The sequence below is a fragment of the Gymnoscopelus microlampas genome (assembly GCF_963454915.1).
Source record: "Gymnoscopelus microlampas genome assembly, chromosome: 11".
Classification (NCBI taxonomy): domain Eukaryota; kingdom Metazoa; phylum Chordata; class Actinopteri; order Myctophiformes; family Myctophidae; genus Gymnoscopelus; species Gymnoscopelus microlampas.
The window spans coordinates 22976232-22996799 of NC_139948.1; the positions used below are offsets into that span (position 1 = coordinate 22976232).

General features: G+C 43.2%; 1 protein-coding gene across 4 annotated transcripts in view; it reads right to left on the bottom strand.

Annotated features, from left to right (window-relative positions):
* Nucleotides 1-776: 776 nt before the first annotated feature.
* Nucleotides 777-20568, bottom strand: part of LOC311056057 (thyroid hormone receptor alpha) — a 124354-nt gene continuing 104562 nt past the window's right edge. For 3 of the 4 annotated variants that reach the window (XM_084072408.1, XM_084072407.1, XM_084072410.1), the window contains 6 exons: nucleotides 16773-16894; nucleotides 14735-14882; nucleotides 12976-13181; nucleotides 8354-8500; nucleotides 5441-5699; nucleotides 777-3757 (listed from right to left, as the gene is read on the bottom strand). In XM_084072408.1, coding sequence (XP_083928534.1) covers nucleotides 3507-3757; nucleotides 5441-5699; nucleotides 8354-8500; nucleotides 12976-13181; nucleotides 14735-14882; nucleotides 16773-16894 — 1133 coding nt within the window. In that variant the 3' untranslated portion in view covers nucleotides 777-3506. The remainder of the gene's footprint in view (nucleotides 3758-5440; nucleotides 5700-8353; nucleotides 8501-12975; nucleotides 13182-14734; nucleotides 14883-16772; nucleotides 16895-20568) is intronic. The other variant, XM_084072409.1, reaches the window with a different exon arrangement.

Below are 20568 nucleotides of genomic sequence, written 5' to 3' on the forward strand. Positions count from 1 at the left end.
GGCCCGAGTCACACGACTGCCTCGCTTCCAAAAGTCATTCCGTCGCCGTATCCTTCCGCCAGCTGTGAGAAAAACATCATATCCATCCACAGGCGAATACTGCTGAGTCACTTCCCGGTTGCCGTGGCAACAATCCTTTGGCCTGACCCATCGGGCCAAAATGGCTTCCACTGGTGTTCCCAGTTTGCAACTGTCTGCCCCTCCCCTCCCCTCCCCCCACACCACCACCACCACCACCTCTGTGATGGTGTTTCTTTAATGTCCATCGACCATGTAAATCAAAGTCACACGCTCCTCCTCCCTCAGCACGCACGTGCTCAATGGGTTGTCATGAATTAAAAAAGGGAATCCAGAGTTACTGTTGGTCCCGTGTGGTGTGTGATTTAAAAATGAATCCACGAAAAAAAAAAAAGTTAATAAAAAAGATAAAAAGAAGCAGAGTGACCAATAGAAAGACCGCTGTGTCGTTATAGATGATGTGTGGTCCATTTGACACACCTGCTGTGCACTGGGCTGAAGTCAGATTGGGTCCACGTTGGCAACTGGTCTGTGGCGTGCAGTTGGGAGCATGTATGTGTGTGTGTGTGTGTGTGTGTGTGTGTGTGTGTGTTGTAGACCGAGGGGCAGCTGCACTGAGATGAGTGGTGAGGTAGAATCTGTTGGTTTGAGGTGGGGCTTGAAACAACCGGGCAGCCAATGGCGAGGCTTGCAAAAGGGTTAAGTGCTTAATCCCCCCCCAACCACCCACCCACACACCCACCCCCCAGGAGGGACCAATGGACCGGATGATGGACAGGGCGGGGCACCAATGAGATCACAAACACACACACACACACACACACACACACACACAAACAAACAAACAAGTGTTGTGCAGCCCAATGGGGACATGCCGTTTAGGAGATGGATATCGAGATTCAACAAAACAACTGAGGTAACATAAGTGATGCATGCTCGGTCATGCGTGTGTGGGTGTGTGTAGCACGGGTGTGTGCCATGTGTTCGTGTTTACGTGTACGTTTGTTTGTGTGTGTGTGCCTGCTTCTGCAGTACGTTTGTATGTCTGTGTGTGTGTGGTAACATATGTGCACAGAATGTCCATGAAAATGCAGGTGTGTCACGTCTCTGTGAGGTAAATAAAAACAGGAGGTATGTGTTAAAGGAGAGGTATACTATATGTATTCAGGTAGACACGTATATGTATTACTACTTTGTACGCCCACACAGTTAAATCCTCAGCGTTCACTCAACGCAGAGGGTAAAGATAGATCATTCATACGCGCATAGTTGAATTAACGCTGAGGATGTGACTATGCAGTATGCATATCCATGCATGTACAGTATAGTGTCTGTGGTAATAATACATGTGGAGGCAGAGGTATGTACGTAGAGTGGTACGTATGGACGTACTGTACACTGCTGTAGAGAGGTACATGGTAATATGAGGACTTAGAGGTACGTATGGACGAACAATGCTGTAGATAGGTACATGGTAGGTGAGGATGCACATGTACGTATGGACGAACAATGTTGTAGAGAGGTACATGGTTGGTGAGGATTTTAGAGGCGGTATTAACTACTAGGTAATTACAAAGTCTGATAAGAGTCACCCATGGATGGAAATAACATATTACACGTTTTACAATGAGGTACGAGTGGTAGGCTGGCATGCATTTGTGCATGAATTTATGCGATGGCAGTTTGTGTGAGTGTGTGTGTGTGTGTGGGTATGTATGTATGTATTCCGTGCATTCGTTTGCTTGCGTTAACGTCCTTTCACTATTGCCTATGTGTAATTTGCACGTCTCTGTGTGTATGTACATTGTACAGTATGCAATATGTGTGTTGTAGGTATGTTTACGTGCTTACGACTAGTGAGGTCTGAATGCATTGGGAAGGAGGTAGGCTGACATAGACTCACAGGGCCGCAGTGAGCTGTGGACTGGGCTGCGCACACCTGGAGAGAGCGATCCACCGCTGAGGGGAACATGGGGGGGGGGGGGGGGGGTGTTCGGGGGGATGGGGTTGACGACAACATCCCACAGGAAACACAAGCGGAGAGAAACAGCTGACATGCGTTTTGTTAGACTGCCTCCACTGTGTGAGGAATGAGCCAGTTCCACGTGCACTTTGACTGGCTCGCACGGCTCCCGATGAGGTTCACTTGTGGAGTCGCCAGAGCAGTCGTCGGTGTGTATTAGTTTGTGTGTGTGTGTGTATATACTGTACTGTATGTTTGCATAATAGTTGTGGTCCAGAGCAGTGTTTGGTGTGGATTTGTTTGTGTGTGTATGTTTGCATATAGTTGTCAGCCAGAGAGGTTGTTGGTGTAGATTAGTTTGTGTCTATGTTTGCATATAGTTATATGATCCTGATCAGAGTGGGGAGGGTTGGATACGTGATTGTCTATGAATCTTTTATGTAATAGTGATGTGTGTGTGTGTGTGTGTGTGTGTGTGTGTGTGTGTGTGTGTGTGTGTGTGTGTGTGTGTGTGTCTGTCTTACAATGCTACCCTCCACCACTGCAGAGGGGTTATCATTTAGCTGGGAGCAAATAAGTCAAAAATCATAAAGATTGTACACTTGGCGACAAGTTTTAGATTTTTGCTGTTGGCATCACCTTGGGACGCCATCTTGGATTTGGCAATAAATAATTAACTGATGGTAATTTCACTGATTCAGTTGCATTCCTTGAGCCCTAAAACGAGCCCTAGACAGTAGACACCAAAACTCTCTCTAGGTTGAATTGTAATTCGAGATATTGCAATTTTAAGCTCCTGGCTCCTCAAGGACGCCATCTTGAAAATGACGCTTTTCTGGAAGCTCGATTTTCCTACATGTTTTTAATACTATTTAGCATGGCCAATAGTAATGGGACATTTTGTACCAATTTTTCAATCAAAAACTTTTGATTGATCTTCATCAATTCACTCCCAGCTAATTGACACCCTGTCTCGGGTGCTGACTGCATGTCTTATGTGGTGTAGCACAAGTGAAGACCCCAAACACACACACACACACACACACACACACACACACTCACTCACTCATCTGCCACACACACACGTCTCTCCCCCGCAGTGATCTCCCCCGAAAGACAGGGGGCGACACACCGAAGGCTCGCAGAGACGAACCAATAAAGATTATTGATTAGACCATGAAAGAAAAAGAGAGAGCTGGGTTGTTTTTCTCTGATGTTGTTCATTTTGTGTTTGTGTCAGTGTGAGGGGGGCGTTAGAGGGTGGAGAGTCACGTCTGACCAAAAATAAAGACAAAAAAAAAAAACAACAACTAATGTTTATAGGGTGCATCTTGTCCATCCCACACACTCTTCTTCCTCTTCCCAGCCCCTTAACATTCTGCCCCTTGCCGTTCAGCAACCTCTGTCAAGCAGGAGGGCTCAAGTTCGTTTCCAAGGGGTCTTTTATCATTTCACAGAAGAGGAAGAAGTAGTCGTAGAAGAAGAAGAAGAAGGCGTGTGGGGTGTCAGGGGGGGGGGGTCGGTGTCACACTTCCTGGTCCTCGAAGACCTCCAGGAAGAGCGGCGGGAAGAGTTCGTTGGGACACTCCACCTTCATGTGCAGGAAGCGACTGGCGTGGCAGGCACCGATCATGCGCAGGTCCGTTACCTTCATGAGGAGCTTGGGCCAGAAGTGGGGAATGTTGTGCTTGCGGCTGTTGATGTAGTGTTCAAACGCCAGCAGGAAGGTCTCCTGAACCTGCTCGATCTTCTCCACGCTGGTCAGCCCCGACCGATCTGCGGAGAGGCCGTCACCATCATGAAAGGTCAGTGGCGTGCACAGACATTTTGAGGGGCAGGTGCCAGTAAATTATACTTTTTCTTTTTTTTTTTTTTTTGGTTTTGGTCTGCCCTTTTTTCCCTCTACACCTATACCTCTTTGCCAAAAATAGCCGATCTACAAGCCCACAACGCCTCGCAGCGCGAGGCGTTGTGGGCTTGTAGATCTGCTATTTTTGGCTAAAGTTCTCCTCAGAAAAGGGATGCTAGGTTTCGAGTGGTTATGGTAAAAAGAAAAATCATATCACATAAAGATTTGGCGGACCCCCTGTAGTAACTCTGAGGACCCCCTAGGGGTCCAGGACCCCCTGTTGAAGACCCCTGCTGTAAACTGGAAAAAAAGGGCACTTCTGGTCAAGAGGGCAAAGGGCAGGTGCTCTAGCACCACCTAGAGTCTATCTGTGCATGTCCCTGTGAAAGGTTACTTTCATGACTATGTAAACGTCATACAAATACATAATAGTTGAATTGTCATTTTGGCATTGAAACATTGGAACAGAGGAAAAAAAGAAAAATCCATTTCTATTTGCCTTTTTGCCTTTTAGCCTCCGTAAACATAAATAACATAAATAACAAATATACAAAGCCTTTTACTGATATATACAGAGAAATGACAGGTACCAATAATGAAATGATTGCAGTTATCAAATCAGTGCAGAAAACAAGGCTTGGACCAACCAGAGCCGAGTACAATGCTCAACCCCAGTTTTCGCATGGGCTAACGATACATGTTCTATTGTCTTGTCTTGTCATCTAGAACATTGGTTCTCAAAGTGGGGTCCGGGGACCCCCAGGGGCCCTTGGGGGGGTTCCAGGGGGTCTCCAGCTAAATCACAAAGTAGCAGATCTACAAGCTCATAGCGCAGCACGGAGCTTGTAGATCTGCTATTTTTTTTAAATCGCGAACATTTTTGCAAACCTTTGAATATATATATCTTTAAGCGAACATTTGTAACTCAAATCTTTGCTTCTGGGGGTCCCTGGAATAAAATATTTGAGATGGGGGTCCGCGGCCAAATACATATCATTTTGGGGGTCCTTCACATGAAAAGAACCGGTGATCTAGAAGTCATCATTTATTCCCATTCTCAATCAAGAGACACAGGATGAAATGAAAAATGCCCTCTTTACTGAAATGCATGCGTAACATTATTTAACGTAAGTTCATTTAAGTAAGCTAATCCATTGGTTCTCAAAGTGGGGTCCGGGGACCCCCAGGGGTACTTGAGGGGGTTCTAGGGGGTCCCCAGTTAAATGATGGATAGGAACCAAATGGACCCTTATGTTTCTGTAACTCTGAGAGTGTACAAATGGAACCAAATGGACCCTAACGGGTCCATTTGGTTCCATTTGTACACTCTCAGAGTTAAATTAACATTGATTTTACAATAAGAATTGGGGTCCCAGAGGTATAAATGCCATTAAATGGGGGTTGTAGCCTAATGCATGTCAAACTGGGGGTCCTTGAAATTAAAATGGTTGAGAATCAGTGCTAGAGCCGTAAAAAATCTTCTCTTATGGGGGTCCCTGGCTTATCTTTTCAAATGGGGGTCCGCGGGCTAATAAGTGTCAATTTGGGGGTCCCTGGAATGAAAAGGTTTGAGAACCACTGAGCTAATCGACCTGCCACCGTCTCCTCACCTGAACTCATGAGGAGCACGGCCTGCATCAGCGCCACCTCAGAGTCGTCAAGGTTAAACTGTGCCAGGCTCTTGCCCAGGTCAAAGATGGCGTCCGACACCACGCCCAGGCCGCCGTTCTTCAGCTGCTCGCGCTTCACGGCCATCTCGCCGCTCAGCGTCAGCGTCTCGCTCTCCGGGTCGTAGCGCACGGCGGCGCGCAGGGACATGATCTCCATGCAGCAGCCCTTCAACAGGATGATCTGGTCCTCACAAGGCAGCTGTGGAATTAGGCAGTGGTGGGAGAAGTACCCACATGTTTCACTTGAGTAAAAGTATCAATATTGCAATGTAGAAATGCTCTGTTACAAAGAAAATTCCAGTATTCAAAACGTACTTGAGCATTGACATCGAAATGTACTTGAAAGTACCAAAAGTAAAAGTACACATTGTGCAGAATGTCACATTTCACTCAGGTCAAAATGTATACAAATCTAAAAAAACAAGAAATTACCAAAGTCATAATAAAGCCGCATGCGGCAGGCTTTTTTTGCCCCAATCTTTTCATAGACCTGATTACTTGTTTTTTGGATTGCTTGTTTCTCTCGCCAAACCTGGCAACATTCTCCCTTTCTCTCTCTCTGCTGCAAAGAAGGAGAGGCGGGTGCTGCAAAGGGCCGTCTCCCCATTGGCTTAAACGGCCGGAAGTGTGAAGGGCAGCCAGGACAGCCAATGACAAATAGGTGTCAATGGAGGAGAGGCGGGTGCTGCAAAGTGCCGTCTCCCCATTGGCGGGAAGTGTGAAGGACAGCCAGGACAGCCAATGACAATTAGGTGTCACTTGGGTGTCGGGCTAGGACTAGTGCTGTCTGTAGAGCCGCCAGCTTTCAGCATGCGGCTAAAAATCCTCTGGACAGACACACAGAAGCCTGAGTTATACGTAGTTGTGCACTGGTGTTGTGCTACCGTTGTGCACCAAAAATAACAGATCTACATGGTCACAACACGGGTGTTCACAACACCCATGCATAGCATGGCTTTGTATCAACAAGTGTGATGCCTGCCAGCAGCAGCACCTGCTGTGTTGTAAGCATTTCCCTCCCCACACTGTTGGGAAATCCCAGCGGTACTGCAATTTCGTTCACAGTGGCAATCATCATTGACACTGACAGTAATGTTACTCTGTATTTATTCAACTGAAATGTTGATCAGATGCAATTTTCTTGTTGTCTTTGTGAATAAATAAGGCTATGGGTATGTGATAAACAAATTATCGCCTGGCAATAGCCGTTGTTGTTCATTATCGGAACCCAGACAGGGAGGCATCAGCCGTCAGGAGAAGACATAAAAAGAGAGAACAAAAAACGACAGGGAGACAGAGTGAGATAGAAAGGCTTGAGGTGATCATCGCATATCAAGAGTAAGAGAGAGATGTAGAGATCCAAAGCTATAGTGTGAGAATGGGATGAGAGAAAAAGAGGGGGGGGACATTTTGTGTAATTACAGCTGACAAGCAGCTTGACAAAAAACTAAACACAAAAAAAACCCTCCTAGCTTGACGAAGCATCAAATCAACAGATCTCTGTTTGGGTTATTAAACAGCCTCATTAAACAGATAATGAGATACATTGGACAAGATGTATTCACAGGCCAATCAATGTTAAAGTGATTACTATGACAATGTTCTGTCAACTACTAATACGTATCAGAACAGCCGAGGGAGGATTAACAGAAATGGAGTCTGTCTCTCTGCCATGCTGTCTCGCGTGTGGCTTTTGCACCAGGAAATGTTGAGTTTTCAATCAAAAATGTCAATGGCACGCGCAAAGATGATACTTGATGAGTTCATTGGATATTGCCTCTGATTGCTCCATATTACAATATCCCCTTTTCTTTCGATTTTCACTCCTTTCGGGGTTTAGCTCTGTGTAAATACTAGAATGTGAGGAGGAAATAGAAATCCCTTAACCACTTGAACCACAGCATCCATATTCTGGGGGGAACATTCGCTAAAAATAGCTGACCTACAAGCTCAATACGCAGCGCAGCTTGCAGATCTGCTATTTTGGGGCGAAGAGATTTGGTGTACACCCCAAATAAAAGCTGTCCAAGTACAGATCCAACTCAGGTCCAGTTTACTAAATCTAGACTAGACGGTTTAAAGGGAAATTTCACTTTCAAACAATTTGTATAGGAAGGGGGTGTGTCTGATAACATGAATATGAATTATCTAAATACTGTATCAAGCAACTTAAAAACTGGGGTGCTCACAAAAGCCTGTGTACATGTTAAAATGACCCCAAACATGTTTGAAAGTGAAATATCCCTTTAAGTGGTTAACGCCACCAGAAGTCTTCTTAATCTAGTTCTGGTTTATCCCAAAAAATCAGGGACCTTGTTCAAGCCTACAGTAAGTGCAGCGTGACACTAACACCAGTTCCAAACATAATGTCGGGCGAGCGGATGAAATCGAGGTGAAAACAAATTTCCCCCTTTCCTCACAGGTTCAATGGTTTTATTGCCACATGCTTAAAATACAGCTTTCGCAAGTTTGCAAGCAGTGAAGTTCTTGCACTATGCCATTAATTCTTGATATATGCACAGCGGGTACAGCTCTGCTGCCTTGAAATCCTCTCAAAACGACCAATTTTCTCAAGTATGGAAAAGGTACTTGAGTACTGGAAGCAATTCAATGTTCACTTATCCACATTATGATATGTTAGGAATGCATTCAACACTGTCAGCGTTAAGTATTCCACATATTAGACACATGCACACGCACGCGCACACACACACACACACACACACACACACACACACACACACACACACACACACACACACACACACACACACACACACACACACACACACACACACACACACACACACACACACACACACACACACACACACACACACACACACTGCCCACCTCTGAGAACATGGGCAGCTTTTTGGCGAAGTCGACAACGCGGGTGATGGCGGGGGTGATGATCTTGGTGAACTCGCTGAAGGCCTCAAGGTCCACCTTGTCTCCATCTGGCGTGGGCACCATCGGTCCCTGGCCGATGTCCTCGGGCTGGAAGCAATGTACACAACACCTGGTCACATAAAACAGTGGTGGAGTCCGGGGACTCGGCATTTGAGGGGGTTCCAACGGATCCCCAGCTAAATGATTGATACTTCAGAACCAAATGGACCCTTACCAGTCTGTAACTCTGAGAGTGTGCAAAAACATTTGCACACTATCTGCGTTATGGGGGGGGGGGGGTCCATGGCCTAATGCATAATAAACTGGGGGTCCTTGAAATTAAAAGGTTCGAGCACCACTGACATTTCCATAGTTGGTAGTTTTTGCTTTTGTACATTTTCAACAACCCTTCAAAAGAAAAAGGGAAAAAAGCTGCAGTATTTTCTACTGACTCCATCCCTCTCTGTGCCCACGTGTTGTGGTTGCCTGGCAACTGACACTTGCACGTGCACAGGGCTGCAGTCTCTGAAGAACATAAGGGCAGAGGGTGGGGTTAGGGTGTTCTAAATTTTTTTATAACAGAATGTTTAACCACTCAAACCCTCTCTAGACTTAGTAAAACGAACCCCTCTACACCAAATCGCTTCGCCAAAAATAGCCGATTGACAAGCTCACAGCTTGTAGATCGGCTATTTTGGGCAAAAGTTCCCCCCAGAAGATGGATGCTGGGGTTCAAGTGGTTAAATAGAAAGTTTAAATGATTTTCTTTAATAAATATATATAATTTTGTAGTAGTTCAAGACCCATTGCATGTTCATGAGCTGAAGATTTTGTGCCTCACAAAGTGAATGAATGAAAGACTGAAGGAAAGATTACATACAGTATATCAAGAGTGGAGTTTTAATCACTGTACAACCTATACTAAAGTGCATTGTATGTGTTAGAACAAAGGCATTAAATGCTCTTAAACAATCATGAAGAATTTAAAATGAATACAATTATTGATATCAAATGTTTCATGCAAAAGTAAGAGGTCCCACTTTCTACATCATTTTAATTTCTATTTAAACTATGTACGGTAACTTGAAACCTTGATTGACAAAATGGTAAAGCTTTTGCAGACTGGATTTAACAAAAAAAACAACAACTTACGATTATTAAATATATATTTTTCTTCCCCATAATGAATGTTGGAAATAAACTGAATTAGATTCAGTCTTTTGGGGAGTGTGAGACAAAACCCCAGGAGTTTGTGTTCCAAATTTCTGTTCCTAACATGTTGGCTGCGACTCGAGTATCCTCGGAGGTTGTTCATAACCACACATGCCACTCTGTGTGAGGCGATGGGGAAGAACAGGTTGGCGTTTTAACAAAGTACCAAGTGAATGCTGAAGGACACAGTGGAATGGAAAGGGGGCATTCAGCCATTTCTTTTGAAGTAGCAATCTACAGAGAAAGAACCAGAGAGAGGGGACTTCAAGGTCTTGCCTTCACTGAACTGAACTGAGAGGAAAGTGGCTGTTTACGTATATGTGCACGTGGGTGTGAGACTCTTGGAGCCATGGTAACCTAGATAAGATAAGTTAAGATAAGATAAACATTTATTGATTCTGTGGGGAAATTCAGGTCATAGCAGCAACAGCAGTGACAATGAAACACAGGAGAGGTACAGGTAAGCGTAAGAGTGAAGAACCAAACCAAGATAAATAAGAATACATTAAAATCATAATCACGACAAAAACATCAAGGTACAATAAAGCTGCTGGCCCTAGATATCTGCACTGGATCTCTGAATGAGTGAACATAGCGTATGTGTAGTCTGTCAATAAATAACTGTACATACTGTACACGAACGAATGTTAATATATTTATACTGTATGTATTGTATTTTATAACTGTACTTTTTTAACATGTTGTGATCAGGGCGTCCTTGAAAAAGAGAGCTTGCTCTCATTGGTCCTCTCTGGATAAATGAAGGTCAATCAATAAATACATCTATTGCTATCTGTGTCTATAGTAGTCCATGTGCAAGTGTGCCAGAGTCCATGCGGGAGACAGTAGTCAAAAGTCAGCAACACACAGTGTTAACGTTCGCAAACGGGGGTCAAGCTTGGTTGTGGAGCCCGATGGCCGCTGGCACAAAGAACTGTCCAAGTCACTTTGTGGTGTGCTGGGGAGGGATGAGTCTGTGTCTGGATGTGCTCTTCATCTTCACTAGCTCAGCACACAGGGGATGGGAGGGGTTATCCAGGATAGCATCCAGCTTCCTCCTCATCTGATAGCCTTCCTCACCAGCTTGCTTAGTTTGTTGGTATGCATGCCTTGTGTACCCCCCCCCCCCCCTCAACGCAGTACCACAGCAAAGAAGAGCTCCTTAGTCTTTCTGATGTTGAGCTGGAGGTGACTGTTGTCACACCACCCTACAAATCTCTCCACCGGGGCTCTCTACTCCTCAATGTCATGCGCTTACAATGGAGGAGTCATTGGAGAACTGCTGTAGGTGGCACATACTCCAGTTGAAGTGGAAGTCGCCCCCACCGCACGCACACACACACACACACACACTCACGTACGCGCACGCACACGCACACACACACACACACACACACACACACACACACACACACACACACACACACACACACACACACACTCTTAATCTCTCTGGAGCTGTTGGCCTGTAGCCTATTAGTCTGTCATTGTAACTGTCTTTTTCCACCCCAGCCCCTTCTTCAGCAATTTCTGAACAACATTGGCCCCCTCTGTGTCCACTACCATGACAGCCATCTTCTTCCTGAGCAACATGGCTTTAATGTCCACATTGATCTAGGGCATGTTACTGGGGGGGTGCAGTGGAAATGTATGTCTCCTTAACATTGGCATACAGCAGGTCCAGGGCCTTATTCTCTCGTGTATTACAGGTCACATACTGGGTGAAGTTCATCAGGGTTTACATAGATTTTAGGTTAAAATCTTCATTGACCATGACCACTCGCATGCGTCGCCACAGCACTCGGCGAGACATACACAATAACATCAATGGTGTGTGAGAATTCTTGTGGCATATAGTACGGCCTCAAACCCACAGCCAACATCGCCATGTCCTTTACAGTTATGTATCCGGGGTTACGCCATCTGGAGTTAACAAGTCCTCCGCCTTTCTTCTTACCGTTCTGTTTATCGCTGTCGATTCACACCACAAAGAAGCAGTCTGGTTCAAATAAACAGTCTGGTATATTCCTATTCAGCCATGTCTCCATAAACCACAACATACTGGACCCCCGGCACTCACATTGGTCTTTCACCAGGGATGATAAATCATCCGACTTGTTGGCCAGTCATCTCACATTCCCCATGACTACAGGGGGCAGGTAGGGTTTAAATCACAAAGCCATTACATAATCAATCCCAATCATAAACCCATTACCTGTTAATTACAAACCCATGGTGTAATTTCATTAATACACCGACGAGAAACAAACCACAAAAGGTGAAATCATTTGGCTCTTATGTTTCGGACCCAACAACTGTGTCCTGGAAGTTTGAAGTGCACAGTGGTGTGTTCTCAAAGGTCTTTATTTTATTTTCATGAAAATGTTGCATTTAGTTTTTTAAGTATAGTTTTTTTTATTGCTGTTTCATTTCCCTTTGTCTTTTATTCTGTAAAGTACTTTGTAAATGCTGTATAAAAAAGGTGCTATATAAGTTAAGAGTAATTATAATTGTATTACATACTTATAATCACTGTTGTATTTTTGTGATGACGCTGATGCACTTATTCAGAGAAAGTAATTAGTGAGGGGTGCAAAGACTTTTCCTTGACTTATCCATAAACTTAACATTAACTTCTAGAATCTAGAATAATTTCCATGACCAAAGTACTTTTCTCAGCAGTACCACTGAATAAATATGTTATTACATGAACTTCATATGCCACAGACAATCTATTCTACTCTATTTTTGTACACATATTTGGTTTAATTAATAATGAACCCTTCCAAAAATATCATTATAAATAACTTTCCAGGGGACATTTTCAGAAAGTAAACAATTATTGGATTATAAGGATGTGTGTGCTTTATATTCCTATGGGTGTGGCGCCGAAGGGACCAGCCATCATTACTTAAAAGTAATGAATTATATTTGAATTACTACATTTCTGAAGGAATAAAGTCGGATTTTTCTCAACCATTTCAGATTAAATGGACCCTGACAGCAGAGTGTGTGTGTGTGTGTGTGTGTGTGTGTGTGTGTGTGTGTGTGTGTGTGTGTGTGTGTGTGTGTGTGTGTGTGTGTGTATTTGTGTGTGTCAGTGATCAGTGAGCGACTCATTGTGATGGTGGTTGAACAGGGGAGATGAATCCGGAGGGGCGATGAAGAACAAACAGAATGTGTGCCTAAAATATAAAAGAAAATCTCCATAGCCACTTACAAAACAAACTGAAGACTTAAAAAAGTTGAGCGTTAGCCAACAAAGAAAAACGCTAAGACTAAGTGGCAGCAAAACAGTCCATTCATCAGAGTGTGACTTGTGGTGTAAGCGTGCTCCGCCCCACAGCAACATGCATGTGTTGTTCTCTCACCAAGAACTTGCGTTTCTGCTTCCAGTGGGAGCCCTGAGCGTTGGTGTGCCGGTGGGCCTCCGTCACCATCCTGATGAGCTCCCACTCGTCGCCGCTGGGCTCTGGCCTCGTCTGCAAGGTCTTCACCATCTCCTCCTTTTTCCGCTTCTCCCGGTTCTCCTCAATCAGACGTCGCTTCGCCACGCGCTTGGAATCGTCCAGGACCACTGTGGGATTTGGGGGAGAGGGAGGTTGGGTTGGAACTGATCTCAGAACATGAACTACAACAAAAGCCTCAGTTGCTAGTTTGACCCTGAGCATAACTAATGCCAACAATATCTGTATACAGTATGTTACCAAGTTACACGTGTATTCCTCTGAATTGTAAGCACATTATACATACATCCTCTCTCACCAGCAACATTTGCTTATTGATATACATATTTGCCAACCAAAACAGCTAGTCCTCCTACGCCAGAGACAAAGTCTGTGATGTAGAAGTCTCTAAAAGTGAAATGTCAAATATTCCATTTGCAATGACTGTGGATGTGTGGAGGGGTGCTGTATTTCGGAGAAGATGCGATCATATCTGAGATACCGCACCTATAGTATATTGTACTTAAATCCTTAAGTGGGATATGTCCATGACCTTGGCGTGTTTCCATCGCTTTTCATGGAATGTTTGTTAATGAAAAAATGTGTTCAGGCCTGGAAAGTTCTAAAATCCATAGGTCAAAATGTGAAAAACATAGGGTAAAGGTTTAAGTTCACAACATTTAGAAGTATTGATGCTGACAGGAGATTTCATTAGTGCCTGCGCGATATCTGGGAAAACACGGCGCTGGCTATTGTGCTAGATTATCACCCTCAAACTAGACATGTCAGAGGTTAAAAATGTGCTGTGTGTCATTTTACTTGCTGGGCTTTTGCTTTTCAATATTCAACGTTTTTACAGGAAATCTTATAAAAAATAACTACAAAAACGATTTCAAAACGGCTTTTTTGCTTATTAAATGATTTCCAATAACATGCTGTGTTTATATATCAATAACAAGTAAGTACCCTTGGGTTCCTGAGCCACATGGCCCATACAGAAGGTCAGGAGCCCATTTCCTGTTTCCGTAGTGTGAACCAGCTTTATGTACACCCCCTGGACATGACACTAGCAGGTAGCAGGGACTTACCCCTAATCCAACCCTTGAGGAGGAGAATGGGTACCATTTTTATACTTTGGTATGACTTGGTCAATATTGAACCCCAACCTCCCAACCCTCCTAACCGCAAGGCCACTGAACTTTGTATGAAAGGAAGCTATTATTTAAGCCTATTCAGCCGCACGCTGTAAAACTTGGCTATAATTGCCATAGAAACTCAATTTTGTATGTCTCTCATCACAAACGGAATGAAAATTGTATCTTAATGCTATTAAATTAGCCATGCAATGAGTAGCAAAATTGGCATTTTAGTCAGGTGGCCTCATAATAAAACTAAACTTAACTTTGTTTGCTTGGATTGGGATCATGTTGGGCCTAGGGTGACCAGGTGACCATGGGAAAAAATTGGGACAGCTTAATTATGAAAAAATAAAGAAATAAAGAAAAGAAAAACTAAACAAAAGTACTAACTAAATGCCTTGTACTGTCTAATGGAAACAAACTGCCAGAAGGGAAACAAATTATATGCTGTATGACTGTATACTGTGTTTGACTGTATGCTAATACAGTTGTATGCTGAATGACTGCATACTGTATGGTTGTATGCATGTGTGTGTGTCACTTACAGTCCATAGCCATGCCCACTGTGATGCACTTCTTGAAGCGACACAGCTGGCACTGGTTGCGTGTGATCTTGTCGATGATGCAGCAGCCCTCATATTTACAGGAGTAAGAAGGATGGAGGTTCTTCTGAATGGTTCTACGGAAGAAACCCTGGATAGGAGAGAGACAGAAAGAGACGGTGTGAAAAGACCATCAGTGTCTGAAAATAATATGAAATTATATAAACTCAAAATGTAATCAAACAAGAAATGTTCTTGTGTGATATAATCTCATCAAACAAGTCAATTAAGCGAGTCACATCACATGGCGGGCTGTTGATTGCATCCAGACTGCCAAAAATGGGTTGGCAAGTGACATGTTTGTTGCGTAACGCCTGCCCTCTCTTCTCAGTTAGAATACAGTACATGAAATACTGGTGCTTTTCTTTTTTTTTTTAAAGATCTGGTCAGAATCCAAAGTTGGCTTGGTGTGTGGACAAAACCATTCAGAGGACACTGGCACCAGAAGTTGTTAGCTGTGTTAATGTTGCACAGAGACCTCACTGATGTACTGTAACTGTCACTGCTATGAAAGCCAGGACAACTTTGTATGCAAGTTATTCTGTGGTTTGTGGGCAGTATTCCCAGAGAAATTTGAAACCACAAAAAGTGAACACCACTAAACCACAGCCTGCAGGGATGTCTGCAGTGGAAACCGAGCCCCTCACCCTAACACTGTGTGACAGGCCAATAACGTAAATGGTAAACAGACAGATATAATAGTATAGGTAGATTGACCACCTGGGCCAGATGTTAAAGGGAAACCATACTGATGAGCAAAATAACTCAATAACCGAATTCAACATGATCAGTATTTTCTTCTAATTGACGGGCCTGGTTAAATAAAGCCTGAACTAAATGGTTGGAATTCCATTCCACTGAAGACAAGGGGTTGGGTTGTAGCACCATGCTCTAATTGCTTAACTTGATAGTGCCGGGTTGAACTGTGCTGGCCAGGCCAGTGCAGCAACTGAACTCCTATTGATAAAAGATAAGGAGCACCTTTCATTTTGGAGTTTGGTATTTCCACGTTGGGTTCCATAGAAAGGCAGGGCACTGATCTCAGTACATTATCTACATTGACTATGACAACAAAGACGCACACAAACTGAATGCCTTTGGGCAGGGTTTATGAAGTTAACTTCCTCCTGGGACTGATGATGTTTATAGATTTCATCTCTCATTTTACAAAGGGTGGAAAGTTCAATGAACCTCAGTACCACTACAGCTATGTAAACAAGAACAAACAGAATGCAGTCTCAGTATGTTTGCATCAAGCGTCTTAAATATACTTTGGGACAGATGGTGACACCTCATGTTTCTAGAGAGGGGTGGTGAATTAAGTACAATTTAATCATGATAACAAGAGTGAATAATAAGCAGGATGATTATTTTTCCTGCAAGGATTCCTGTTTAAACCCAACAATAAGCAGCAGCTTTAAATTTGATGGTTTGTCGCTGCCCCTTGGTACTAGGATTAAGGGTTAGTCCTGTCTGTCTGGTTATGTTTGGATTAAGGCTTAATGGATAAAGAATTACAGGGTTAAGGGTTATATTCCCTAAATTGCTCAATGGTCAGAACACTGACACTGCTAGAGTTAGGAATACCACTATGGCCTACCTTTGAATTTGGATAAAAATGTCAATCCTATGGATTGTTACAGTATGTGATAAGATGTAAATGTATGTTATGGTATGTTGTAGCAGTGCTGTGGTAGTGCATGTTCCATTCTATTCTGTTCTGCAGTATCGTGACATGGTGGCGCATACTGTATGATCACGTCATTAATGGTTAATTGTGTTAATTTCATTGATGAAAACTACAGTATTAAGTCAAATAAATGACTTCTTTGTCACAAGATAAATGAGACAATAAGCAAACAAAAATGCATTGTTCTAAAAGGAAGAAAAAAAATACCACATGTTGTCATCTGTTTTTATTTGTTCAGAAATATGTCAAAATTCTATAGCTTTATTTTACTGGGGCGTTGCCGCTGCTTACCTTGCAGCCCTCGCAGGTGATGCAGCGGTAGTGGTACCCCGTGGCCTTGTCCCCACACACCACACAAGGCTCATCCTTCTCCAGGTAGCTGGGGATGTACCCTGCAACAGAGACGCTAAGAGCTATAGGACAGGAGGAGGAGGAGGGTGGTATAAAAGGATGACAGGAGAGCAGGGAGGGAAGGAGTGCCCAACAGGGTGAGGATTATGATGATGACGAGGATGAGGAGCAAGGTCAGGAGAACGGAATCATTGGGATGACGAAGAGGGAGGAACAGGAGGAATGGAGGGCGGGGAGGAGAAGATTTAAGAGGACATGGCAGGACGGCGAGGTGTAGAAGGAGAGACGGGGGAACCAGGAGTAAGGGGCAGATGAGAGGAGGCGGGGTCATACGTTTGAAAAGAGGAGGATCAGGATGTGGGGGGGGTCACAGGAAAGTGATAGTGTCGAATGAGAGATGGATGGATGGGTGGGTGGGTGGATGGGTGGTGGGATGGTTGGATGGATGAATAAGTGGAGGAGGAGAGGAACAATGTGGCAGGTAAATGAGGAGGAGGAAGTGGTACGGAGATGATGGGCGAGGGAGGGAGGGAGGAGGGAGGTGATTGTTAACACAGGGGCGTTTTGCAGCTCCTGGTCAGTGGGACCCAGCAGACAATGAAACAGAGTGATACAACATGGCCACACACCTACTTCTCATAACGAGTATGGGGATGTTATATTTTTATATTCGGCTTTTTTTAAGCCATTCAATCTGGGAACCCATCTACAAATGTCTTCTAAATCCTATAACAGGTTTCAGAAAAACCTATGTTGCTATATCAGTGGTTCTCAAACGTGTGCATGTCATGGACCCCCCAAAATGATATGTATTTAGCCACGGACCCCCCCATCTCAAAATATTTCGTTCCAGGACCCCCAGAAGCAAAGATTTGAGTTACAGATGTTCACTTCAAAAAATATGTATTCAAAGATTTGCACACATTTTCATGATTCGTCCCAAAAAATAGCCAAAAGTATAAAATAATGGTTATAGCTAAAATCTAAAATGACACAGATGCGTTAACCTACTTAAACTGTATATATACTTTGTACGTCATCCACAAGCTCACAATGCATTGCAGCACGTTCTGTACTTGTAGATGAGCTACTTTTGCTGAATGTTCATATATTTATACCTAATATGACATGCCTATAATAGGGATACAAGGGTTCATGTGGTTAAGTTATTTTATGTAGAACAAGAGAAATGTGTTACATTTGTGTGGTTTTATTGTTGTCCTGTCTGTTTTTATGGGGCCCCAAAGGTTTTCTATTTCTCCATCTGTGGATTTCATTGTTCAAATTCTCTAAAACTCAAGAGAATGCAGGATGTGAATATCCTGCAATCCCTAAAAAGAATAAATAAACCTGAAATATTTTTTCAATCAGTCACGTTGAAGAGTAGCCTAAGCATGATTTGTTTTTTCAAATAAGTGGAAAAAGAGTAATAAAAGTCAAGTAGGCAAATGAAACTTATTATAAGTTACACGTATGTGTATACAACGGCAGACAGGGACTCTTTCGGTCTTATAAACTAATAGGCAGCCAACCCAGAAGTTTTAACACTATATAAAGTACTTTTACAGGAAAACACGCACACCCACGCGTGCACACACACACACACACACACACACACGCACACACGCACGCACGCACGCACGCACGCACGCACGCACGCACGCACGCACGCACGCACGCACGCACGCACGCACGCGCGCGCGCTCAGAGGCTCCGGCAAATCAGGCTGAGCGGAGCATACAGCACTGGAGGGCAATTATCAAGTGGATGTTTCTCTCTCCTCTCGTTAAGTCCACAGCCTTTAAAAATAAGCAGCTCCTTGCCACTGAGCTAGCAAGCTAGCTAGACATTCGAAAGCCATTAACTCCTGGTCGCTGTCATCACCCACTTTCTCTCAAAAGAAATGACTTCCTCCCCGTCTAAACCGCAGCGTTAAGTCATCTCAGAGAAATGTGTGCATCTCATGGCGGAAGGTATTTACGCTGTAGTCACGACTGAGGCCAATTGTGAAGCTATATATCCTCCCAGGCCATCTGTTCCAATGAAGAAGAATTGAGGCTTTCATGAGGCTGATCTGAGAGTGAAGTACAGAGCTTCTCGGGCCTTGATCTCCTCTCCATCGCTGACTTTGTTGCTCCGCAGAGCTCTGCACTGGAGGGGAGGAATTCCATGGGACTGGCCCAAAAGAAATGACTAATGAGTCCTAAATGTGTTTTGAAGCTGTAAATGGTGCATGCAGCAAATGCACTTTGAATTATGTGGAGTAAAGTTGACCTTCATCCTAAATTAAGGCAGAGCCTGACAGTGTTAGCGCGACACTTCATCAGCTGCAGTTTAAACAGGTTTTTACAGAGGAAGTGTATAGTGTACACTGTGCTTTTATCTCCTGCCCTATTGACTTTGCTTTTCTTAATTGGGATGGATGGACGCTAGGGAGGCCTTTTTCTTCTCATTTTGATATACCTATAGTACATACCATACCTTGTTATACTGTGCAGTTTATACTGTCTATCCTCGTTTTATACAACAGCTATACAACCACACATTGCGATTGGCCAAGAGGAACATGGAGCTGCGCCAATAAAACAATAATACATCAAAGGGTAAATTGGCAGCGGACCCCCCCTTTGAAAATATCCATAGAGGGACCCCATACAAGATTTGTGCTGTCAAAATATTCCTAATTTGTCCAAATCTTTCAAGATATTTTGAAAATAGCATTGTGACGCGTTGTAATTTTGAGAAATTGTCAAATTTTTCAAAAAAAGGATTTAACGTTAACAGTGCAGTGCTGTTGTATAAAAGCAATAAAACACTTGAAGTTGTGCTTTATCATGATTATTGGCACGGCTGTGCAGGGCCACGGCGCTCTGCTTCACGTCGTGCCTACTATGCTGCAGCACAGCAGTGCCAATAACCAGGATAAAGCATTCCCTCTCATGTATTATTGCTTGAATATACAGTATACTGTATGACACCAAACCACAACTTAAAGTCAGCCCTTTTTTTGTGTGTCAATTTTTTCTTTTAGTCAAAATATATAGTTACTCAAATCTTTACTAAATGCTAAAATATGCACTTTAATAGACTATTTGGTCTACGCACTTTAATTGATAAACTGTGAACTTTATTATGTACTATGTAGTGTAGGTACATAGTACACTTTATTCAAAATAGGTTAAATGCATTGACTGCACATTTATAGGTTAAAAATAGGTTAAATGCAATGACTGCACATTTATAGGTTAAAAATAGGTTAAATGCATTGACTGCACATTTATAGGTTAAAAATAGGTTAAATGCATTGACTGCACATTTATAGGTTAAAAATAGGTTAAATGCATTGACTGCACATAGACTCTAGTTTTTATGTATATCTGTCTGATGTATTGTTGTGTTTTTGTTTGTTATGTTGGTTAGTGTTTTTTTGTGAAGAGGACCACAGTGGAAATATGCCCTCTGGCTTTATTGTGTTTTCATCCTCGGTGATGCTACTGTATGACTGTATGTGGGGAAAGTGTTATTGTGCTCTTTTTATGTGATATACCACCGAATATAACCAATCAATCGATCACGCTCTTGGTGTGTTTTGAAGTGTAAAAAAGGATTTCATTTCTGTGGCTTGATTCAGATTAAATTAGTTTCTATTTTGAGTTACAGACTAACAAGATCATCTTATTTGTATGTTTTTATTTACCTATCTACTCCACCATAGCCCTATCTGATATCAAGGAAG